The sequence below is a fragment of the Stenella coeruleoalba genome (assembly GCF_951394435.1).
Source record: "Stenella coeruleoalba genome assembly, chromosome: 1".
Lineage (NCBI taxonomy): Eukaryota > Metazoa > Chordata > Mammalia > Artiodactyla > Delphinidae > Stenella > Stenella coeruleoalba.
The window spans coordinates 41749431-41775771 of record NC_137169.1 but is presented as its reverse complement, the minus strand read 5'-3'; the positions used below and the strand labels follow the sequence as shown (position 1 = coordinate 41775771).

Here is a 26341-nt window from a genome sequence, read left to right as displayed (position 1 = left end):
TATTAAACTCCATAGGAGTGTTTCTAATTTTATATGCATAAAAATCACCTTGGGAAGGGAATGGGGGATTGATTAAATGTATAAGTCCTAGGCCAAATACTATAGATTTAGATTCTAATTTTATAATGGGATAGAGCCCACAAATCTGCATTTTTGAAAACAAATAGTACAGGTGATTCTGATGAAATTGAAGAACTATGTCTTAAGAAACATTGCTAAAGAGTCTTTTTCACAGATTACTGTCTTGTGCATCACCTTTTCCATTTTCAACATAAGCAGTTTATACTTTCCTTCACTTTTTCTTATCTTGCTGTTTTAATACCCTCTGCTAATAGGTTTCCTCTTTTCTGTTTCCCATTCAATTCTTCGCTCTACTGCTAGATTTTCTTGCTTAAAATGAATGAATAACAAGTTCCTCAATATACATGGTTGCAATCTGGCACTTAGAAGAAAGACTTTCAACAGTTATTAGTTGCTGTGTTCACTCTTTCTTTCTTGAGTCCTAGGATAGAAATTGCCTTCCTCTGTTTTTGAATAATTCATTTCCAACCGCATTCCTGCTCCATTGTTTGTTGTAGAAAATTTATGAAATGGACAAAAGTGTGGAAAAGTAAAAATTACCAGTAATTCTACTTTTAACTACAGTTAGCATTTTGCTGCATTTACTTCCAGTTTCATTCTATGTCTGTTGTATAAATCTATGTTTTACAAAATTGAGATAGACTATATTTGATGCTTTAGAAATTGCTTTTTTTTACTTGTAGTATTATATCATCATTTTCCATATTTTAAAATACTCTTGAAGCACACAGTTTTTAAAGCCTGTACTGTGATTTATCGTAGCATTTTCCTTTTGCTGGTTATTTTGAGCTCCCCTCCATTCCTGATCTCTCACTATAACATATTGCAGTGAAGTTTGTTGAACCTCAGTGATTATTTTTCTACATAGAGATGCCTAGAGGTGCAATTGTGCATGAGAGGGGATGCACATTTTAAAAGTTTTAGATATATTCTACCAAATTACTCTTTAGAGAAGTCTTATTTTAAATTGCCATCAACAGTATACTAATTTATAGTCTTGCCAGTAGTTTGTGATATTAAAAAAACAAAACCAACAAAGACCTCAAGAGATCGGAGTATAAAACTCTTAGAAGAAAATATAAGGGAAAGCTTCATGGCATTGGGTTTGGCAGCAATTTATTGTATATGATACCAAAATACAGGAACAAAAGAAAAAGTAAGTGAATCAGATCTCATCAGAATTCAGAAGTTGTGCATCACAGGATGCTATCCATAGAATGAAAAAGCAACCTACAGAATGGTAGAAGATATTTTTGAACCATATATCTGATAAGGGACTAATATCCAGAATATATAAAGAACTCATACAATTCAACAGCAACAAAAAACAACCCAAATAAAATTGTTCCCACTACAAAAAAGAAATGATAATAATGTGATATGATAGAGGTGTTAGCTAATGCTACAGTGGTAATCATATTTCAATGTATAAATGTATCAAATCAACCCATGTATACATTAAACTTACACAATGGTTATATGTCCATGATATCTTAATAAAAAATTTTTTTTAAATGGGCAAAGGACTTGAATAGTTGTTTCTCCAGAGAAGATATACAGGTGACCAGTAAACACATGGAAAGATGCTGAACAACGTGAATCACCAGCAAAATGCAAATCAAAACCACAATGAGATACCACTTCATACCCCTTAGAATGACTGTTCTAAAAAACAACCAAACAAACAAAAAGTAACAAGTGTTGGCAAGGATATGAAGAAATTCGAACCCTTGTGCATTGCTGGTAGGAATGTAAAATGGTGCAGCTGCTGGAGAAAGAGTATGGCAGTTCTTTAAAAAAATTAAACATAGAATTACCATATGATCCATCAATTTCACTTTTGAGTATATACCCCAAATAAATGAAAGTAGGAACTTTTACAGAAAAACAGAACAAAAAGTAGAAGCAACCCAAGTGACCATCGACTGCTGAATGGATAAGCAAAATGTGGTATGTACATACAGTAGAATATTGTTCAGCTTTAAAAAGGAATGGAATTCTGCTATATACTACAACATGGATGAATGTTGAAGACACTATGCTAAATGTTTCATAAGCCAGATGCAACAAGGACAAATATGTGTTATACCACTTACAAGAGATACCTATAATAGTCAGATTCCAGCAAGTAGATAGTGGTTACCAGGGGCTGGGGGGAGGTGGGAATGGGGAGTTATTTAATGGATACAGAGTTGCACTGTGGGCTGATGAAAAGTTTTGTAGATGGATAGTGATGGTGGTTGCACAATGTGGAATGTACTTAATGTCACTGAACTGTACACTTTAAAGTGGCACATTTTTATGGTATGTATCTTTTATTACAATAAAAACGAAAAGAAAAAAAAAGCTTTGTCAGTTTAGAAATAAATGGTATCTTATGTTTTCAGTTTAGTTTTCTTTTACTACTCAGTTAATACACTAGGTTTATTGGCTCTTTTGTATGTAAGTTTATATGTTTCTATTGTGACTTTCTTTTAAATTTTTTTAAAATTTATAAGAATTTTTTATATATTAATGAGATTATCCTTTCATCCATTACTTGTTTAGCAAATATTTTCCCCATTTATATTTTCATTTTATTGTGCTTTTCAAGATACAGAAGTTTTTTTATTTTTACAGTATTGGACTTTTCCTTCACAGTTTTTCTTCCTGTTTGTGCTTAGGAAACCCTTCCCATTCAGACATATTACTCACTTTCTGTATTTTCCAAAGTGCTTAACTTAGTGCCGTACACATATTGGGTAGAATGTGAACGTGAGGTTTTAGAACTGGAAGAGCCCTTAGAGGACATTTAGTCTAAATGCTTTATTTTACAGGTATGTAAACTTAAAACTCAGGGAGGCTGCCCTGCCATGGTAGTTAGTAGCAGACTCCAGAACAGCAAGTCACTGTCTTTTGACTTTTAGCCCAGTCTGTTATCCACTGAACTAAAACAATTCTGCTGTATGGATAGTGAGCACAGAGTGTCTTTATTTGGGTAAAGGTTCTACAATACAAGAAGCAAAGAGGTAAACAGAAAACAAAGTTTCTAATGAAAAGTGTTCGATAATCTTTACTGATCATTATGCCTCATAAATGACTGGAACTTTTTCTCCCTGTAAAATTATTTTAAATACCTCCCTTACATGTTAGTTATAATCATTAGGTTTCTTTCTGTATTAAGGGGAACATTAATATTTAGGAAAAAAAGACTTCTGTCTTTTAATCTTACAGACACAATTAAACATCAGCCTTTATAGCAATCTGATGGAGTGTTTTGTGTGCATTGTTGGGTATAATCTCAAATCCTGTAGGACCCATTGACACACTGTAAATAACCTAAAAATGAGTAGCGTTTTCTGGAATCCTTTTGTTTCAGACTGCCTACATATGCACATATTTATGATTCTTGTTGATAATTATAGGTGTTACAGAAATGATCTTTTTGTTTAAATTTATATGTTTGAGCAGCAAGATATACAAGGGCTGCATCTTTGACCATCTGAGATGGGAAGGTATAGAGGGAAAAGCAATGGAACATTGCCTTGTAGTCTTTGCCATTAACTTACTACTTGTTCTTGGGTAAGTCATATCCCAGAATGATTTTAAACAGCCTCTGAGCTGGGTCCTTTCTAGCCCTGAAAGTCTAATGTTGTTGCTTCTGCTATAGAATCTTAATCTGATTTTTCTCAAAAGAATAGTTTCACAGTTGAAACAAGTGTTTGTAGGGGTTGGTGGCTTATAATGTTTAAAATAAGGAAATGAATGGAGGCAGTAGAAGATTTCTGACATTACAAAAAATGTGATTTGAACAAAGGAGGAAGAAATTCGCTTTTGAGAATTGTGCTTGAGAAAAATCCACATGATACATTATTTCTCATTTTGTTTTTTCTAGGTGACAGGTTTGATTTTCTTGTGTCTACTGGTAGACTAAGTCTCATTTTTCTTTGGGGTTGGTTCTTACTTTTTGGTGCCATGTTGTGTTGATATTTTTTAATTAAAAAAAATGGAACAAGGCGTCATTAATATGAAATGTATTCTTAGCTTTTTAAAAAAAAATTAATGTGGAATTTGAGGCCCAGAGAGGGCCTATAAATTGGCTCAGTAATTAATAGTTACTTAGTGATAGAATTGGGATAATGCTTTTGAACCTAGTGATCATTACTTTTGTACAGTCAGTCTCAAGGAATCCCCCAAATTTCTGAACTATACTTTTGAGAATCACTGCTTTAGATGCACCAAAATAATGTCATAAAGATGTCTCAAAAGGCTCAGCCTATATGTATGAAATGTAAGGACCTGTCAAAATAAACTTCTACACTCCTTAGGGTCAAACCATTAAATGCAGACCCTCATTAATGTAATTTTCATAATGTCTTGCGTTCAGTCAAAAACTAGGAGACATGAGAAGTAGCAAAATGTGACCCATAGCCTGAATAAAAATTAGAAAATAAAACCATATTCATAAATGGCAAAAATAATGGAATTAGGAGAATTTTAAAACAGCTGTTATAAATATGTTTAAGGATTTAAAAGAAATCAAGAACTTGAATAAAGAATTGAAAAAAACCCGCAAAAAAAAAAAAATTGAAAAAAACCAAAGGAAAATTCTAGAGCTAAAATTTAAGATCTGCAATAAAATATTTACCCTGAAGGATTTAACAGATAGATGCTATTAAAACAAAGATCAATGAATTTGAAGACATGGCAATAAAAACAGTGTACAGTGAAGTACACACAGCAAAAATACAGGGGAGAGGGCAAAGGACGGAGCTTAAGTGACCTGTCATGAAATAAAAAGTGGCCTAATATATACGTGATTAGATTCCCCCAAACAGAGGGGCTAATAGAAAGGGGGAAATTTTAGAGAAATAATAACAGAAAACACCCCCAATTTGATGAAAACCGTAAACTTACAGATCTAAGAAGCTTAGTAACTCCAAGTAGGAGTAACTCAAAGGAAACCACATCATATTAAAACTGCTGAAAATCAGTAGTAGAAGAAAATTTAAAGTAGCCAGAGGTGAAGAGACAAAGACACATTCCATATAGGGAAAAAAAGAAGATTTAAAAATAATGACTACAGACTTCTTATCAGAAGCAGTGCAAGCCAGGAAACAATTTGGTGATATTTCTAAGTGCCAAAGGAATAAAATGTCAACCTGGAATGCTATATCCAACAAAAATATCTTTCAGAAATGAAGACTAAATAAAGATGTTTTTTTCACACAAACAAAAACTACAAGAAATATTAAAGGAAGTTCCTCAGGCCGAAAGAAAATGATACCAGATGGGAAATTAGATTAACACAAAGAAATGAGAAGCACCAGAAATGGTAACAATTTGGGTATATACAAAATATTTTCTTTCTTTTTAATTTCTTTAAGAGATAAATGACATTATAAAGTAAAAGTAAGAGCAATGTATTGTGTGTTTTGTAAATTATGTAGAGATAAATGTATGAAAACAATGCAAAGAATAGGAAAGGGGAAAGGAAGTATGCTGTTGTAAGACAAGTCCTGTGTTACTTGAAGGTGGACTCTGTGAAGTTGAATAGGCATATTCTAAACCCTAGAGTAATCACTAAAAATAAAACACACATAATGGTTATTAAGTCAAGGTTTGAAATGAAATGGAATATCTAAAACTGTTCGATAAATGCAAACGAAGGTAGAAAAAGATGATAAAAGAAAAAAAATCAGGACAAATAGAAAACAAATAAGACTATAGATAATTACAGTAAATATAAATGATCTCACATCCTTATGAGAAAGGTAGAGATTGTGAGACTGGATAACAAAGGAAAACCAATTATATATGTACAAGAAACCCACTTTAAGTATAAAGCATAAGATTGAAACATACATATAAGAAAATAGTAATCAATATGTATGTTATATTAACAACATTATGCTATCATGCTAATATTAAGTGATGTAGACTTCTGGACAAAGAATATTATGAGGGATAAATGGGGACATTTCATAATGATGAAAATGTCAATTAATCACAAAGACGTAAGTATCCTAAATATGTGTGTATATAATAACAAAAGCTTGAAAGTATGTGAAACAAAACTAATCAATAGAACTGCAGTGAGAAAAGAACAAATCCACAATTATAATTGGAGATAACATTCCTTTCTTATAGTAATGTGCAGAACAACAGACAGAAAATATAAACAGAATATCAACCAGTTCGACCTACTTGAAATGTATAAAATGCTTCTCATAACCATAGGAAAATACATATTCTTTTCTCATGCATTTGCAACATTCATTAAGGTAGAAAATATGCTCAACCATTAAACAAGTCACAGTGACTTAAAGTGACTTAAAAATCATGTGAGGTATATTCTCTAACAACAGTGGAATTAAAATAGAAATCAAAGGAATCTGGAAAATCCTGATATATTTGGAAATTAAACAGCATACTTCTAAGTAAACCATAGGTCAAAGAAGAAATCACAAAGGAAATTAGAAAATATTTTGAACTGAATTGTGATGGAAACGTGGCATATCAATGTTTGTTTGATGCTAACAAAGTGGTATTGAGATGGAAGTTTATGGTTCACATGCTTAATTACAAAAGAAGGTAGTTCCAAAGGCAATGATCAAAGCTTCCAGCTAAGAAATAGGAAAAGTGTCCCTACCCCACCCCAGCCCACCCTTCTGCTTGCAGGAACCAGATTTACCTTCACCAGCTAGATTGGAAAACCTCATAATTCATAGAGGATAGAGTACAGTTGACCAATGACCTCATTCTTTGGATAGAATACAGTTGACCATTGAACAACACTGGGGTTAGGGACACAAACCTTTTGCACAGCTTAAAATCCACATATAACTTATAGTCAGGCCTCCATGTACTCCATTCCTCTGTACCTGCATTTCCTCACTCACTGATTCAACCAACTGTGAATTGTATAGTACTGTAGTATTTACTATTGAAAAAAATCCATGTATAAGTGGACCCCCACAGTTCAAACCTGTGTTTTTCAAGGGTCAGCTGTACTCAGAAGGCTCTTGCCTCAGTAGTGTCAAGATAAGCCATAGATTAAATGCTGCACAGGTGGTACCAACATCTTAAAAGCAAAGACCCAAAAGCACTGAACTGTTTCCAGGTAACTTAACTGCCTCCCAGAGCAAAGCTCAGTATATTTATAGGAATAAAAAACATTCAGCACCCATCAAGGTAAAATTCACAGTGTCTCGTATCCAGTAAAAAATCGCCAAGCATACAAAGAAGGAGAAAAGCCGGCCCATACTGAGAAGAGAAATCAATTAACCAAAAACAACCCAGAATTGACATAGATGTTGGAATTCTCAGATTAAGGACATTAAAACAGTTATTATAGCTATATTACTTATGTTCAAAAAGAGAGAGGAAGGATTTAAAATCATAAGTAATTGAAAAAGTAAAAATAACCCAAATCAAATGTCTAGAGGTTAAGACCATGATGTCTTGAGATGGGATTAATAGAAGATTAGATATTCAAGAAGAAAAGATTAGTGAACTTGAAGACATCACAGTAGAAACCAGTTTGGAAAAGAGTTTGACTGTTTCCTACAAAGTTAAAAATACACTGGCCATCCCTCTCTTAGGTATTTACCCAAGAGAAATGAAATCATATGTCCATCAAAGACGTGTATGTTACTGTTCATTGCAACTTATTTGTAATAGCCTCAAACTGTGGAAAACACAACATGTCCATAACCAGTGGGTAGATAAACAAATTGTTGTATATCCATACAATGGAATACTACTTAGTAATAAGAAAGGGATTATCATTACGTGTAACAATGTGGAAGAATCTCAGACAATATATTTTGAGTGCAAGAAGCCAGATTTTAAAAGAACATTCTGAAATTCCTTCTATCTAAAATTCTGTATAATTCAAGCTAATTCACAAATCAAATCACTGGTTCCCTGGAGATATGGTAGGGGAAGTGTGGAGGAATTAACAAGGGGCATAAGAAAAGTATTAGGGGGAGGTGAATAAATTCATAATCTTGATTATGATGGTGGTTTCACTGGTATATTTGTCAAAACTTACAAATTGTGGATTTTAAATATGTGCAGTATTTTATATCAATCATAATAAAGCTGTTAAATTTTTTTGAAAAGAGCAAATCAAACCTTAAGTAAGTATGGAAAGAAAACAAATCATACACATGCACACAGAAATCAATAAAGCAGAAAATGGATAAACAGTAGAGAAAATTAACAAAACCTAAAGCTGTTTTTTGAGATCAGTTAAATTGATAGTTCTCTTGCTAATGTGAATAAGAACAAGAGAGAAAACACAAGTTAATCATATTGAAAATGAAAGGTACCTACAGACATTGAATGGATTATAAGACAACATTAAGAGCAAATTTAGGCTGGTAAATTTAAAGGTTACATGAAACATTAAAAAGGTAGAAAAACTCTTTTTAAAGGTGTAAGTTACTACAGCTGACAGAAGCAAAAATTTAAAGTCTGAGTAACTCTACATTTAATATATAAAGTTATTGATAGTTAACAATCAAAACCTTTCCCCGAAAAAACCCAAGCCCAGATGGCTTCACTGGTAAAGTTTGTCTAATATTTAAGGAAAAAATGTTAGCCGTCATTCACAAATAGAGAAAGATGAAATGTTGCCTAATTCATTTTATGAAACCAGCATTAACCCTGATACTAAAACCAGACAAAGACATTACAGGAAAAGGAAACTATTACAGACTATTTCTTACAACCATAGAGGCAGAAATCATTTACAAATATTTGTAAATTGAATTCATTAAATATAATAAAAGTATATGCATATGTATATAATATAACTCACGGTCAAGTGGGCTTTACCCAGGACTATAAGGCTTGTTTAACAATTTGTACATAGTCCATTATTGTAGTTCACCATATATTAGTACAATGAATGAAAAAATTCATTTGATCATTTCAATAGATGGAGGAAAAAGCATTTCACAGTACTTAACAACAATATTTAAAATTTCGTGTTTTTTGTTTTTAAATAATTAAACTCGCAGCAAAGTAAGAATGGAAGGAAACAATCCCATGAGAGTTCTCTTTTCTCCGTATCTTTGCCGCCATTTATCTCTTACTTTTTGACGGTAGCCATTCTAACAGGTATGAGATGATACCTCATTATGGTTTTTGGTTTGCATTTCCCTAGTGACTAGTGATGTTGAGCATCTTTTCATGTACCTATTGGACATTTTTTTTTTTTTTTTTTTTTGCGGTACGCGGGCCTCTCACTGTTGTGGCCTCTCCCGTTGCGGAGCATAGGCTCCGGACGAGCAGGCTCAGCAACCATGACTCACGGGCCCAACCGCTCTGCGGCATGTGGGATCCTCCCGGACCGGGGCACGAACCTGTGTCCCCTGCATCGGCAGGCGGACTCTCAACTGATGCGCCACCAGGGAAGCCCCCTATTGGCCATTTTTATATCTTCTTTGGAAAGATGTCTAATCAAGTCCTTTGCCCATTTTTAATTGGAGTATTTAGGGGTTTTTTGGCTATTGAATTATATGAGTTCTTTATATATTTGGGGTATTAAACCCTTATCAGATATATGGTTTGCAGTCAGTGGACTGTTCCTTGATGACATCTGCATATCTTCTCAGTTTTCGAAGTAACATACAGGAGTGCCATCTCGTGTTAAGATCTTTGGAGTCAGGCAGACCTGGATATAAAAACTGGCTCTGAAACTTGCTGCATTCTAGCGCTTCACTGCCCTAAAATATTTTGGATATTCTTGAAACAACTATTTATTGAGAACCTATACTGGCCAGATACTATGCTAGACACTTATGTGTGTATTACCTTAATTAATATGACTTAAAGCTAACAACCTTTTTTTGAGTCCATTTTATGTATTGGACACATAGTAACACAAAGTATTTTCCATTCCGTATGTCATTTAATACAGCAACCCAATGAAGTATTGGTACTATAGTTATTATTCCTACTTTAGAGAAGAAGAAATTGAGACCAACAGAGAAGAATTTTTTGAATATGAGGAACTCAGGTTGCTGTCATGGCTCTGGGTTTGTTTTCTATTCTTTTCTACCTGTGGAACAAAAGACTTTTTTGTATTATATGTTACCCAAGCTTACTGCAAAGACTAACTGGGACTTTAACTTAAAGTCTCTTTTTGTTTTTCCTTTCCTTTAGGTTATGAATGCTAAGGGTGTCTCCAAGAGTTTAAGCAGGAAGTGTCAGGTGAAGATAAGTTTCTAAGAGGAAAGCACTGGGCAGGCTTGTAAGCGCATAAGCCCAGTTCCAGATAGGTACAGCTTTAGAAATAGCAACCTTAGTCACAAATGAAAAGGCAGTGTTTATATGTATTTGGTAAAAGAAGTATGGCTCACCTTTCTCTCATTTCCATGAACAGAACAATCCTTTGTCAGCAGTGATATTTTTGAAGGTCAAAGTTGACAAATTTTGTGCTTCTAAAATATAATGTTGAATCAGAATTCTTTTTATGATGTTTAATCGCTATCCAAAGTGCCTAGATAGGAATTTTCTTTAGGAAAGTAAAAATATGTCACTAAGGCCATGAAGGGTTTGATTGTAGCTTTGCTTGCTTAGGCAGCTGTGCTTCCATAGAACTTGTGTAGTGTAAGCTTCACCCGCCATCTTTTCCTTTATCGGCATGGAATTACTTTTCTTTTAATGTATAGTATAATCATTTTCTGCAGTGTTCAATCACTTAATATAAATGAAATTGAATTATGTGTTAATCTATAATTATAGACTAACCAACCTAATAAAAGCATATATATGAAATATTTGTACATTCTGATTTAATGATCTGTTTATTATACTGTAGTACCAGAAATTAGCTGGTTAATTTATAAGTAGACTCGATTCCTGAAAAGTAATTTGTGGAGTACTGGGAAAATTGTGATTCCTCCCTGTTTCTCATTAGCATCATTTTCATTTTTTCCTTTTTACCTTTTGGTCTTTGTCTTCACTGAATATAATATCCTGGCCTTTGATTTGGCTCTTCTTCACAACCCAGCTATACTTCAAGTTTGGTTTAAATGCAGCTGTATTTCAAGCTGGGTTTAAGTCTCATCTGTCTCACAAAACTTTCTCTGACTATTTGATCCACCATAATTTTTTTTCTTTTCTGAAATTCTGCTTTTCTCTTCAGCACAGTTTAAATTGTCTTCTAGATTATATACATTGACTTTATTATTTTTTTCCAGCTACATTCATGGATGTTATCTCCTTTCACCCTTGAACCCTAGAGGTAGATAAGATAGGCAATATTATTCCCCATTTTATAGATGCAAAAAATCTTATCTTAGAGGTAGATGAGATAAACAATATTATTCCCCATTTTATAGATCCAAAAAAAAAACAGGTAAGTTATTTGATTTCTTCAAGATAAGACTTCAGCCCAAGTCTTCATTCCACAATTTGCTTTCCCTATACTATAATGCCTCAAGTTTTGTACTTTACCGACTACTCCTACCATATGCTGAGCACATATAAATATTATCAGTTGGTTTAAAATAGATTATTTCCTTTCAAACCCCCAATCACTGGTATCTGTTTCTTTTTAAAAAGGTACTTAAGTAATTGTGGAGTCTTTTATCATAATGGTGGAGCCTTAGTTCTTCAAAGGCACAACATGTTGTATGATCAAGATTTGAAGTTTGGACTACTGAAATTTTTCATATGCATTCATCAGACAGATGTCATTGACTGTGGACCATATGCCTAATATTAATGCTAGCTCTGGATATGAACAAATATTTATTGCATTATTTTGTTAGTAATATCTGGTCTCCTCTTTTTCGTACAGGAGAAATTAAACAGATTCTAGAAAATGAACTTCAGATACCTGTGTCTAAAATGCTGTTAAAAGGCTGGAAGACTGGAGATGTGGAAGACAGTGTGAGTTTAGTAACTGCATAAAAATAAAAGAAAATTAAGTTATGCTATTGACTAAATGATGTATAAAATTGTTTTTTATTAATGTTGTTACATATGTCAGTTGTAGGTTTGGTAATAGTAGCTGAGTTTAAGGAATCAGCAAACAATGTTTTTCAAGCTAAAACATTTTCATAGTAAACCAACAACAGTTTTAAGTGAGTTAGATATGTAAGTGGCATGTTTTTCCTACTTCTAACTATTTTATAGGAGTTAATTTGACATTCTTTTTTGAGAGCTTTTACATTTTTCTCAAACCTCATATGATGTCAGTATCAGTAAGTGCCTTGGAATAATAATTTTTTTCTTAACATCTTTATTAGAGTATAATTGCTTTACAATGGTGTGTTAGTATCTGCTGTATAACAAAGTGAGTCAGCTATACATATACATAGATCCCCATGTCTACTCTCTCTTGAGTCTCCCTCCCACCCTCCCTATCCCACCCCTTCACGTGTTCACAAAGCACCAGGCTGATCTCCCAGTGCTATGCAGCTGCTTCCCACTAGCTATCTGTTTTACATTTGGTAATGTATATATGTCTATGCCACTCTCTCACTTTGTCCCAGCTTACCTTCCCCCTCCCTGTATTCTCAAGTCCATTCTCTATGTCTGTGTCTTTATTCCCATCCTGCCCCTAGGTTCTTTAGAACCTTTTTTTTAAGATTCCGTTTATATGTGTTAGCATACAGTATTTGTTTTTCTCTTTTTGACTTACTTACTTCACTCTGTATGACAGACTCTAGGTCCATCCAGCTAACTCAATTTCATTTCTTTTTATGGCTGAGTAATATTCCATTGTATATATGTGCCACATATTCTTTATCCATTCATCTGTTGATGGACACTTAGGTTGCTTCCATGTCCAGGCTGTTGTAAATAGACCTGCAATGAACATTGTGGTACATGACTCGGTTTTTTGGTTTTTTTTTCTTGCGGTACACGGGCCTCTTACTGCTGTGGCCTCTCCCGTTGCGGAGCACAGGCTCTGGACACGCAGGCTCAGCGGCCGTGGCTCACAGGCCCAGCCGCTCTGCGGCATGTGGGATCTTCCCGGACTGGGGCATGAACCCGTGTCCCCTGCATCGGCAGGCGGACTCTCAACTACTGCGCCACCAGGGAAACCCTACATGACTCTTTTTGAATTACGGTTTTCTCAGGGTATATGCCCAGTAGTGGGATTGCTGGGTCAAATGGTAGTTCTATTTTTAGTTTTTTAAGGAACCTCCATACTGTTCTCCATAGTGGCTGTATCAATTTACATTCCCACCAACAGTGCAAGAGGGTTTCCTTATTCTCCACACCCTCTCCAGCATTTATTGTTTGTAGATTTTTAAATGATGACCATTCTGAGTGGTGTGAGGTGATACCTCATTGTAGTTTTGATTTGCATTTCTCTAACGATTAGTGATGTTGAGCATCCTTTCATGGGTTTGTTGGCAATCTGTATATCTTCTTTGGAGAAATGCCTATTTAAGTCTTATGCCCATTTTTGGATTGGGTTTTTTGTTTTTTTGATATGGAGCTGCTTGAGCTGCTTGTAAATTTTGGAGATTAATCCTTTGTCAGTTGCTTCATTTGCAAATATTTTCTTCCATTCTTAGGGTTATGTTTTTGCCTTGTTTATGGTTTCCTTTGCTGTGCAAAAGCTTTTAAGTTTGATTAGGTCCCATTTATTTATTTTTGCTTCTTATTTCCATTTCTCTATGAGGTGGGTCAAAAAGGATCTTGCTGTTATTTATGTCATAGAGTGTTCTGCCTATGTTTTCCTCTAAGTGTCTGGCCTTCCATTTAGGTCTTTAATCCATTTTGAGTTTATTTTTGTGTATGGTGTTAGGGAGTGCTCTAGTTTCATTCTTTTACATGTAGCTGTCCAGTTTTCCCAACACCACTTATTGAAGAGGCTGTCTTTTCTCCATTGTATATTCTTGCCTCCTTTATCAAAGATAAGGTGACCATATGTGCGTGGGTCTATCTATCTCTGGGCTTTCTATCCTGTTCCATTGATATATATTTCTGTTTTTGTGCCAGTACCATACTACGTTGATGACTGTAGCTTTGTAGTTGGTCTGAAGGAAAGGAGCCTGATTCCTCCAGCTCCATTTTTCTTTCTCAAGATTGCTTTGGCTATTCGGGGTCTTCTGTGTCTCCATATAAATTGTGAAATTTTTTGTTCTGGTTCTGTGAAAAATGCCATTGGTAGCTTGATAGGGATTGCATTGAATTTGTAGATTGCTTTGGGTAGTAGAGTCATTTTCACACTGTTGATTCTTCCAATCCAAGAACATGGTATATCTCTCCATCTGCTTGTATCATCTTTAATTTCTTTCATCAGTGTCTTATAGTTTTCTGAATACAGGTCTTTTGTCTTCTTAGGTAGGTTTATTCCTAGGTATTTTATTCTTTTTGTTGCAATGGTAAATGGGAGTGTTTCCTTAATTTCTCTTTCAGAATTTTCATCATTAGTGTATAAGAATACAAGGGATTTCTGTGCATTAATTTTGTATCCTGCTGCTTTACCAAATTCATTGATTAGCTTTAGTAGTTTCTGGTAGCATCGTTAGGATTCTCTATGTATAGTATCATGTCCTCTGCAAACAGTGACAGTTTTACTTCTTCTTTTCTGATTTGGATTCCTTTTATCTTCTCTGATTGCTGTGGCTTAAACTTCCAAAACTATGTTGAACAATAGTGGTGAGAGTGGGCAACCTTGTCTTTTTCCTGATATTTGTGGAAATGGTTTCAGTTTTTCACCATTGAGGACGACGTTGGCTGTGGGTTTGTCATATATGGCCTTTATTATGTTGACCTAAGTTCCCTCTATGCCTGCTTTCTGGAGGTTTTTTACCATAACTGGGTGTTGAATTTTGTCAAAAGCTTTCTCTGCATCTATTGAGATGATCATATGGTTTTTCTCCTTCAACTTGTTAATATGGAGTGTCACACTGATTGCTTTACATATATTGAAGAATACTTTACATCCCTGGGACAAACCCCACTTCATCACGGTATATGATCCTTTTAATATGCTGTTCGATTCTGTTTACTAGTATTTTGTTGAGGATTTTTGCATCTATGTTCATCAGTGATATTGGTCTGTAGTTTTCTTGTGACATCTTTGTCTGGTTTTTTTATCAGGGTGGTAGGGGCCTTGTAGAATGAGTTTGGGAGTGTTCCTCCCTCTGCTATATTTTGGAAGAGTTTGAGAAAGATAGGTGTTAGCTCTTTTGTAAATGTTTGATAGAATTCGCCTGTGAAGCCATCTGGTCCTGGGCTTTTGTTTGTTGGAAAGTTTTTAATCACAATTTCAATTTCAGTGCTATTGATTGGTCTGTTTATATTTTCTATTTCTTCCTGGTTCAGTCTTGGAAGGTTGTGCTTTTCTAAGAATTTGTCCATTTCTTCCTGGTTTTCCATTTTATGGGCATACAGCTGCTTGTAGTAATCTCTCATGATCCTTTGTATTTCTGCAGTGTCAGTTGTTTCTTCTCCTTTTTCATTTCTAATTCTATTGATTTGAGTCATTTTCCCTTTTTTTCTTGATGAGTCTGCCTAATGGTTCATCAATTTTGTATATCTTCTCAAAGAACCAGCTCTTAGTTTTATTGATCATTGCTGTAGTTTCCTTCATTTCTTTTTCATTTATTTCTGATCTGATCTTTATGATTTCTTTCATTTTGCGAACTTTGGGGTTTTTTTTGTTCTTCTTTGTGTAATTGCTTTAGGTATAAGGTTAGGTTGTTAATTTTGAGATTTTTCTTGTTTTTGAGGTAGGATTGTATTGCTATAGACTTCCCTCTTAGAACTGCTTTTGCTGCATCCCATAGGTTTTGGGTCATCATGTTTTCATTGTCATTTGTTTCTAGGTATTTTTTGATTTCCTCTTTGATTTTTTCAGTGATCTCTTGGTTATTTAGTAGCATATTGTTTAGCCTCCATGTGTTTATATTTTACAGTTTTTTTCCTGTAATTCATATCTAGTCTCATAGCATTGTGGTTGGAAAAGATACTTGACATGATTTCAGTTTTCTTAAATTTACCAAGGCTTGGTTTGTGACCCAAGATATGATCTATCCTGGAAAATATTCCATAAGCACTTGAGAAGAAAGTGTATTCTGTTGTTTTTGGATGGAATGTCCTATAAATATCAATTAAGTCCATTTTGTTTAAAGCTTGTGTTTCCTTATTTATTTTCATTTTGGATGATCTGTTCATTGATGAAAGTGGGCTGTTAAAGTCCCCTTCTATGATTGTGTTACTGTTGATTTCCTCTTTTATGGCTGTCAGCATTTGCCTTATGTATTGAAGTGCTCCTATGTTGGGTGCATAAGTATTTACAATTGTTATATCTTTTTCTTGGTTTGAGCCCTTGATCATTATGTAGTGTTCTTATTTGTCTCTTGTGAGAGTCTTTATTTTAAAGTCTATTTTATCTGATATTAGGATTGCTACTCCAGCTTTCTTTCGATTTCCATTTGCATGGAATATCTTTTTCTATCCCCTCATTTTCAGTCTGTATGTGTCCCTAGGTCTGAAGTGGGTCTCTTGTAGACAGCATATATACAGTCTTGTTTTTGGATCCATTCAACCAGTCTGTGTCTTTTGGTTGGAGCATTTAGTCCATTTACATTTAAGGTAATTATCAGTATGCATGTTCCTGTCACCACTTTCTTAATTGTTTTGGGTTTCTTATTGTAGGTCTTTCCCTTCTCTTGTGTTTCCTGCCTAGAGAAGTTCCTTTAGCATTTGTTGTAAAGCTGGTTTGGTGGTGTAGAATTCTCTTAGCTTTTGCTTGTCTGTAAATGTTTTAATTTCTCCATCAAATCTGAATGAGATCCTTGCTGGGTGGAGCAATCTTGGTTGCAGGTTTTTCCCTTTCATCACTTTAAATATGTCCTGCCACTCCTTTCTGGCTTGCAGAGTTTTTGTTGAAAGATCAGCTGTTGACCTTATGGGGATTCCCTTGTATGTTATTTGTTGCTTTTCCCCTGCTGCTTTTAATATTTTTTCTTTGTATTTAATTTTTGATAGTTTTATTAATATATGTCTTGGAGTGTTTCTCCTTGGATTTATCCTGTGTGGGAGTCTCTGTGCTTCCTGCAGTTGATTGACTATTTCCTTTCCCATATTAGCAAAGTTTTCAACTATAATCTCTTCAGATATTTTCTCAGCTCCTTTCTTTTTGTCTTCTTTTTATGGGACCCCTATAATTTGAATGTTGGTGCATTTAATGTTTTCCCAGACGTCTCTGAGATCGTCTTCAATTCTTTTCATTCTTTTTTCTTTATTCTGCTCTGTTGTAGTTATTTTCACTATTTTATCTTCCAGGTCACTTATCTGTTCTTCTGCCTCAGTTATTCTGCTATTGATTCCTTCTAGAGAATTTTTAATTTCATTTATTTTGTTATTCATCATTGTTTGTTTGCTCTTTAGTTCTTCTAGGTCCATGTTAAACGTTTCTTGTGTTTTCTCTATTCTATTTCCAAGATTTAGGATCATCTTTACTCTCATTACTCTGACTTCTATTTCAGGTAGACTGCCTATTTCCTCTTCATTTGTTTGGACTGGTGGGTTTTTACCTTGCTCCTTCATCTACTGCGTATTTCTCTGTCTTCTCATTTTGCTTAACTGACTGTGTTTGGGGTCTCCTTTTCGCAGGCTGCAGTTCGTAGTTCCCATTGTTTTTGGTGCCTGTCGCCAGTGGGTAAGTTTGTTCAGTGACTTGTGTAGGCTTCCTGGGTGAGGGGACTGGTGCCTGTGTTTGATGGATGAGGTGGGTCTTGTCTTTATGGTGATGATGCTTTGTCTTTATTAGTGATGATGCTATATTAGGGATCAGCAAACTTTTTCTGTACAGAGCCAGGTAGTTAATGTTTTAAGCTTTTTGGGCCATATAGTCTCTGTTGCAGCTACTCAATTCTGCTGTTATAGCTTGAAAATAATTACAGACCATTTGTGTAAGAGTGAGCATGACTGTTCCAATAAATCAATATTTGTGGACACAGAAATTTGCATTTTATATAATTTCACATATCATGAAATACTCTTCTTTTGATTTGTTTTCAAACATTTAAAATGTAGGGCTTTCCTGGTGGCGCAGTGGTTGAGAGTCCGCCTGCCGATGCAGGGGACACGGGTTCGTGCCCCGGTCTGGGAAGATCCCACATGCCGTGGAGCGGCTGGGCCCGTGAGCCATGGCCGCTGAGCCTGCGCGTCCAGAGCCTGTGCTCCGCAACGCAGGGAGAGGCCTGCGTACCGCAAAAAAAAAAAAAAAAAAATGTAAAAACCATGCTCAACTCACAGGCCATCCAAAAGCAGGCACTAGGCTGAATTTGTCACACAGGCTATAGCTGACTGATCCCTGCTGCTTTATGGTTGCTCTAATTGAAATGTGGATTAAAAAATAAAAATAAGTCTTGACTGAGTAAATCAGCAACTTTGGCAGAAGTAAAACACCAAAATGTATTAGTTTACATAGCTATATCATTTATTCCTTCATTTATTGAGAGACCTGTGAATGTGAATCAGCCTTACATGGCATTTTCGTTAGTTTGTGAAGAGAAAGGCAATCATGTTGAAAATGTTCTTAAAGCTATGTGTTCTAATACAGCTGTCTCTCAGTAACCATAGGAGATTGGTTCCAGGACCGCACCCCATACCAAAATCCGTGGATGCTCAAGTCTCTTATATAAAATGGCATTTTATTTGCATATAACCTACACATCCTCTGTATACTTTAAGTCATCTCTAAATTACTTATAATACCTAATACAATGTAAGTGCTATGTAAATAGTTGCTGATGTGCATCAAATTCAAGTTTTGCTTTTTGGAACTTTTGGAATTTTTCTGAGTATTTTCCATCCTTGTGTGTGGAACCCATGGATATGGAGGGCTGACTGTATTTGAACTTAGTCTTTGTTATCAATAATATTTTCAGTTACTTATTTCTATGTACTCTTTTCCGTAGGTGATTTCTGCTATTTCCATGCCATTAATTTTCTGATTGCTTCCAAATTTATATTTCCAGGTTATACTTCTGTGAATTCACATATCCAAATTGGTAGTTCACTTTTATGCTTGCATACCTTATTGGCATCTTTAACTTAACATGTTTAAAATGGAACCCTTGATTTTCCTTCCCATGCCATTTCTCCACCAGTCTTCCCCTATAAATGGCAGAACTATATCACCAGTGCTAAATCCAAAAATGTGGACATTAATCTTTTCCCATTTGAAAAACACCTAATCCTCAGAAACTAACACAACATTGTAAATCAATTATAATTCAATAAAAATAAATATTAATTAATTTATTAATTTATTGGCCATGCTGTGCAGCTTGCGGGATCTTAGTTCCCTGACCAGGGATTGAACCCGGGCCATGGCAGTGAAAGAGCTGAGTCCTAACCACTGGACTGCCAGGGAATTCCCCAATAAAATAAATTTTTTAAAAATTTCAGAAGCACCTAATCCTTTGGTAAGTCCTATAGCATCTATCTCCAAAATATATCTCAACCATGGCCACTTTTCAGTATTTTTATTGCACTGCCTAATCCAGGCTGTTAGCATATCTTGCCTGGAACAGTGTAATAGCTTCATTATTGTTTTTCCAGCTTTTTTTCTTGGGTTCTCCCAATGCATTCCCAACACAGGAGCCAGAATGAGCTTTTAAAAATATAAATCAAATTATATCACTCTCCTGGTAAAGCATAAATTTTTATTGCACTTTGAATAAAATTCAAGCTACTCACCATGGTTTAAAAGGTATTGTATTATTTACCCTCTATTCACATCTACAGCCTCATCTTCAGCCTTTCATACCCTCTCTTTCCAAACTGCAGCCATAGAAACCTCTTTTTAATTCTTCTAATAGGCTCAAGCTCTCTATAACTTTACCTGACAGGTGCTATTTAACTGCCTGGAATGCTTTACACCCAATTCTTCACATGGGTGGCTCTTTTTCATCTTTCAAGTCTCAGCTTAAAATGTTACTTTTCTGTAACAGACCTCTGTATAAAAGGCTCCCATCCCAGCGTTTCCCATCACAACACCATAAGTAGAGGGACCACGTCTGTTTCTTTCACCATTAGATATCCAATGCCTGGTATAACAGGCATCAAATAAATGTTTGTGGAATGACTGAATGACTTAAAGAAAGCATCCATTTATTTCATCATATCATATGTGGTTTGAGAAGGAAGGTTTAGTGGAAAATCTTTGGATGATGGCATGGCAAACTGACAATAATGATCAAGTGGTAAGACCAAGCAGTTATCAATAATCCTCAAAGTAAAATAATGGAAGATGAAAAATAACTTTCCTGTGTGTATATGCATGTGGTTTTTTTTTTTGTTTGCACGTGAACTCTTGAAAGGTAACATAAATCAGTTTCAAAAGGACTTTCATATATTTGACAAAAAGATTCAGAACTTCAGGGCTTCCTGGATGATTTTGAAGTTATGATTAATTACCTACTACAGTGTCTTATTTTCAAACCATGGGTCACAAGCCATTAGTGAGTTTTGAAGTTAACTGAGTGGGTCATAGCCAGTATTAAAAGAAAAAGAAATAGGATAAAAGATGTCAGAGTGTATTGCAAATAATGAGTAAGTATTTCTTTTTATTTAAGAAATAACTAATGAGTCAAGAGTAAGTCCCAAAGCCTGTGAAGGAAGACTGTGCCCTTAGTAAGATGGGCCCTCTCATGGAGGGGTCAAGAATAAGTTCATTATGTTCTATGCTTGGGTAAGATCAGCCCTTCTCAGGTGTCCCTACTTCTATCTGCAGGGTTAAAAGGGGATCCTAGATATCTACTCCACCTTTCTTTCCAACACTTTCAGCCCTGACATTATTATTTGCTTTGATTCAACCAGAACCAATTTCATTAAGCCTTTTCCTCCTGTTTATGCAAGTCACTGCAAGGAGTCTCAGATTCCCACTTCACCCCTCACTCAAACCTCCATAGCCTCTGCACAGCCCATATCTGTCTCTATTCTTTTTCCTTTACAGTGCTTGAAACCTTTTTGCTATGCCCTGTGGAACTATTCATCATTAACCAAATTCCTCTTATTGTCAGCCTCTTCCCTGCACATTCTCTTCACCATCTACCCTCTGACTGAAATCTGCCTTTCTAATCACACTGTTTTTCTGTAGGCTTCTCAGTGTTAATTTCTTTGCTCCAGTAGCCGTCATACCACTGGACCAACTGGTAAAACATGTGTTCTCATTGTTCCTCATTTCCATTTCCAGTCCTTCCTCTCTAAAAAACCTTCAGCTTTGACTTTCATGTAAAAAAAAATTGTATCACCTACTTACTGAGGTCATCTTTCCTCATTTTCTGATGATTTTTAGTTCCTGGTTTATAATTGCTCTCTGTGTTAATTCTTAGTAATATAGCCTTGTAAATGATTCTTCTAACATCTTGGCCTCTTAGTTTCTTGAACTTATTTTCTACAGTGATCTTTTTTCCCGTCCTATGTCAGCCATACCTTCCTGTGGTCTTGTCATTTAATTAAAACAATTCTTAAATACTAATTTCAAGCTTCCATTTTCTGCTAATCGTCTCGTCTTTCTAGCCCACTTCTTTAGTATCCTAACCCTAACAATCCTTCAGCCTTATTCAGGCCTCCAATCCATTGTTTCTACCATCTTTTCATGATCATTACCTCTTTCATGTCCTCTCTTTCTTCCTTAGAGTGGGCAATATCCCATGGTCATTCATTGTAATCACTTTCTTGCATGTAGCCTCAACTCTTGCTTCATGGATCTTGCTTGACAAAAATCCGTACCTTGGATAAATACAACTCTGTCTATTCTGTGCCTCAGAGCTAAATGTGACTAGAGACAAACAAAATCATGCTGATTGGTGTATCTTTAAATTCACGACCATAATCTTTAGAGAGCCCCCTAATGTTGCTAGGCAGTGATAGCATATTTACCTGGTTTATCCACACTCTCCTAAATGGCCATTTTACGCTTATCTTTTCCTCAGACCTTTAAAACACCTCTCCCGTATTCTCACCCTCAGCTGATGACTTCATTTCCTATTTTGTTTCACTGATTAAATGAAGGCAATCACAAGAGAATTTCCACAAGCTTCCAACTTGGTCTCTGTTTATTTACCTGCATCTTATACACATACTCTTCTTTTTCTCCTGTTACTCTAGATGGCATGCCCAATCTCCTATCTAACACCAAACCTCCATGTTTGCTTCAGATTACATTCTATATTCCCTCTGGCCTAAATCAAGGACTTCCTTCACTTTAATTCTTCCCTGCATCATCAGTTTTTCCCTCTAGTAGAGTGTTACCATTAACATTCAAACGTGATGTTATTTCTTCCATTTTTCTCTTGATCCCACCTCCCCTTCCAGCAATCACTCCATTTCTCTAGTCCCTTTGATAACAAAACTTCCCCCAAAGAGTTGTCTACACTTGTTGTCTCTAATTCCTTTCCTCCCGTTTCTCTTGAGCCCAGTCTAAGTAGGGATCTGCTAGTGGACTTGCTAATGTCACTCATGACCACATTACTAAATTCAGTGTCATGGCTTTTAAGTGTCGTCTGTGTGCACTGTCAATTTTATATCTCTAATTTATATTTCTACCCTAGACCTGTTCCCTGAATTCCAGATGGATATATCTGACTGCTTTCTTGTCTTCTCCACTTGAATGTTTAATACACATTTCAAACTTACATGCCTAGAGGTCTTCATTTGCAGTCTTTCCATTTCAGTTGACGGCAACTTTATCCTTCCATTTGTTGTCTAAAAGCTTTAGGATCATTATTGACTCATATCCAGTCTGTCATGAAATCCTTTTGGTGTGATCTTCAGAATATATCCAGAATTCACCTATTTTGCATCACTTCTATTACCATCACACTGACATAAGCCATTATCATCCTTGTCTTAGTATATTTTATTACTCTCCTCTGTGCTTCTGCCCTCCTTTGTCAACCTTTTCCCATCCATTTTCAACACAGCTGAGAAAGAGATCCTTTATAATATGAATCCGATAATGTCACTCCAATAGCTTCTGATCTCATTCAGAGAAAAAGTCAAAGCCCTTACATTAGCTTAAATGTCTCAACACATTTCCTCTCACCTATCTCCTGGCATCACTGTTAACCTCTCTGACCTGTTTCCTATCAGAACTCATTTGGCTTCAGCTGCATTGGACTCCTTGTTGTTCAGTAAGCATTTTGCACTGGCTATTGCCTTTGCCAGCCATATTCTTTGTCTATATATGTTCATGGTTTCTTTCCTCACCACTTTCAAGTTTTTGCTCAAATGTCACATTGGCCAAGTGAGAACCACCCTGATAACCAAGTTTAAATTATGTAATTCCCCAGCCTCATATTCTTCACCCTCCCTTTTCTGCTTTATGTTTAGTCACGAAAACTATCACTTCTAGTAGTCAACTATATAGGTTACTTTGTTTATTCCTACTAAAATGTAAGCTCCTGAAGATCAGGGGTTTTAGACTATCATGTTCACTGCTATATCTTCAGTGTTTAGAATACTCCTGGCACAGAATTGGTGGCTCAATAAATATCTGTTGAGTAAGTATTTTTGTCCTGGGTTATGATGTAAAGATGTAAAATGTGTTTCTTAATGTTTCTTGCTGTCCAAAAAATTTTGAATTAGCGGGTATTTACCATCAAGTTGGGAGTTTGAAAGGTATGTAGGAGTTCTCTGGCAAATAAATTTGGTGAAATTTTGTGTGGTTATCAAGATAGTAGGTCAGAGGTAGCCCAAGAGTAGTTTATTCACCCCAGACAAAGTGCTTTAACAAAAAAAATTATCTGGCCTAACAGTTAAGTGACCTAGGTAACACTTACAAGAGACCTCATCCAAGTCATTTCACCTATTAGGCTGCAGCTCCTCATCTATAAAGTCTTTAGGTTGAGGTACTCTCTATAATCTTTTCTAGGTCTAATGATCTCTGAACACCTACATCGCTAATTTTTGCTATAATGATCCTGAATGAAGTGGATATTAGTTGCAAGGATATGCTTCTTCAATGAAGAAATTAATGATTCTCAACTGTGTTCTTATATATTTGTATCGTTTCATGAGCTAAAGAATTTGTATTTTATTTTAATATTCATATTTATGCTAACTTACGATATTTATGAGAGAGAGATTTTTTGTGATTCAGTAGTTCTTCTGTATTATCCTATTTAGGAAATTGTCAAAAGATGCAAAGTCAAACTACAATAGTGATAATTTTCTAAGAATTATAGGAAAAGATTAAAAATGCACAATCAATAGTTATTTTATATTTGTTTTTATTTTTTGTTTTTCAGACGGTCTTAAAATCACTACACTTGCCAAAAAACAACAGTCTTTATGTTCTTACACCAGATTTGCCACCACCTTCATCATCTAGTCATGCTGGGTAAGGTGTTTACTTTTCCTGGGAATCTGAAACAAAAAGTTTGATTGTTAAGTTGTTTTACTGTATATAACTATCAAATCAAATCAAAATCTTGTTGAAGCTTTAACTTAACAACAGCTATTAACTATATAAAGTTTCAAACTATTTGGTTTGGGTAGTTTATTTGTTTGATTTTAGTGATGGAATCTTTTTACAAAGAAAAGCTTTAGCAAAACTCTATTATGTTAAAAAGAGTCAAAAATGGCACTTCTCTGAATGGGAAGAACTGGAGTTGGAGGGAAGAGATTGAGTAACTGGAACTCCAGTGTCTCCCATGGCTAAAGAAGCAAAGCTTTGAGGAAGGTTCTTGGGCTTTGCAGAATACAGCTTGAGAAACACTGATATAAAATTTTTATTAAGATTTTCTATTTGGAATAGAGGGTCTCATTCTTTTTTCAGTATTCACAGTGAAACTCAGTACATTTATAGAATGATCAGATGATTTTGATGTTTAATTGTATGTTACATTATTGCCTGATGAAGCAACCTGATCTAAAGTGAATGATTAAGGTAGTGATAGAGTAATAATTTTTATGAGTACAGTATCCTTCTAGAACTATGTTTAAGTTGTTCTTAGATTTTCACCATTTTTTGCACATTTTCTCTTTTTATTTAATGCAACTTGGTGTTCCTAAACTTTGAATATTGTCCAATTTTTCCCCACCGCCTACCAAATGCCTTTATTATTAATGTAGTAGAAGGAAAAAAGTCCTGTTTTTCTTTGGTACCCTACCCATAGAACACCTCTGGCCACCAGATGTGTGGGTCCCCCCCACCACCACCACCATGAGGCAGTTCTTCATTTCCAGCTGGATGTTCTACAATTAACTAAATTCTGATACCATCTACCTGGAGATAGCATTAGATCTCACAGGTTCAGGGCTCAGTCCCACAAGACTGCCCCTATATCAGACCCAGTTGCAAGTCTGTGTTGTCACCTGTGCTTCTGACCAAGTGGCTATAGATTGGAGGTTCCCACCACTCCCTTCTGAGTTCGGTAATTTGTGAGAGAATGGCTCACAGAACTCAGAAAAATGCTCTACTTGCTATTACCAATTTATTATAAAGCATATTTTAAAGGATATAAATGAACAGCCAGCTGAAGAGATACATAGGATAAGATCTGGAAGAGTCTTGAGCACAGGAGTGCCTGTAATGTTTGGGGTGTGCCACCCTCCCAGGACACGAATGCATTCTTGTTTACCAACTTGGAAGCTCTCCAAAGCTCTTCAGCTAGGATTTTTTATGGAGGCTCACCACAGAGGTATGATTAATTGAGTCATTGGCTATTAGTAATTAACCCAACCTCCAGCTCCTCTCTCCTTCCTGGAGGCGGAGGTGCAGGCTAAAAGTCCAGTCCTTTAATCATGAGCTTGGCTCCCCTGGTAACCAGCTTCTCTCTAGAGGGGTTTTCCAAACATCATCTGTTTAGCAAACCCAGGTGTGGTTGAAAGTGGCTCATTATGAATAACAAAAGAGACCTCTCTTTTTTCACCTTTATCACTCTTATCACTTAAAAAATTCCAAAGATTTTAGGAGCTCTAAGTGGGGAAGAAAACCAAATGTATATTTCTTATATATCATACCATCACAGGTGGATAGTAGCAAAAAGAAAATTAAATTTCACTTTACCAAAGTAGAAATCACTGAACTGAAAAAAGTTAAATCTAATATAATTGTATCTGATAGTCTGTTAAAGGTTTGTTTTAGGCTAAGAATTTAAAGATTTCTTGGGTTGCTCTTTATCTTCTGTGTTCATATCATATATTAATGGGAAGTTGTATTTGCATGCTACTCCAAACAGCCAACAGTACTTGTAGTCCTCGTGTTTATAGTAATGTTGATATAAATACCAGATGAGATTATAGGTATGGGTTCTGTATCTAGTCATGGAGG

The 26341-nt window shown here is 35.4% G+C and overlaps 1 protein-coding gene across 2 annotated transcripts in view; it reads left to right on the top strand.

Annotated features, from left to right (window-relative positions):
- The window catches only part of FAF1 (Fas associated factor 1), a 495949-nt gene that overhangs the window by 210595 nt on the left and 259013 nt on the right, over positions 1–26341 (top strand). For both annotated transcript variants that reach the window (XM_079933727.1, XM_079933728.1), the window contains 2 exons: positions 11879–11970; positions 24315–24406. In XM_079933727.1, the coding sequence (XP_079789853.1) occupies positions 11879–11970; positions 24315–24406 (184 nt within the window). The remainder of the gene's footprint in view (positions 1–11878; positions 11971–24314; positions 24407–26341) is intronic.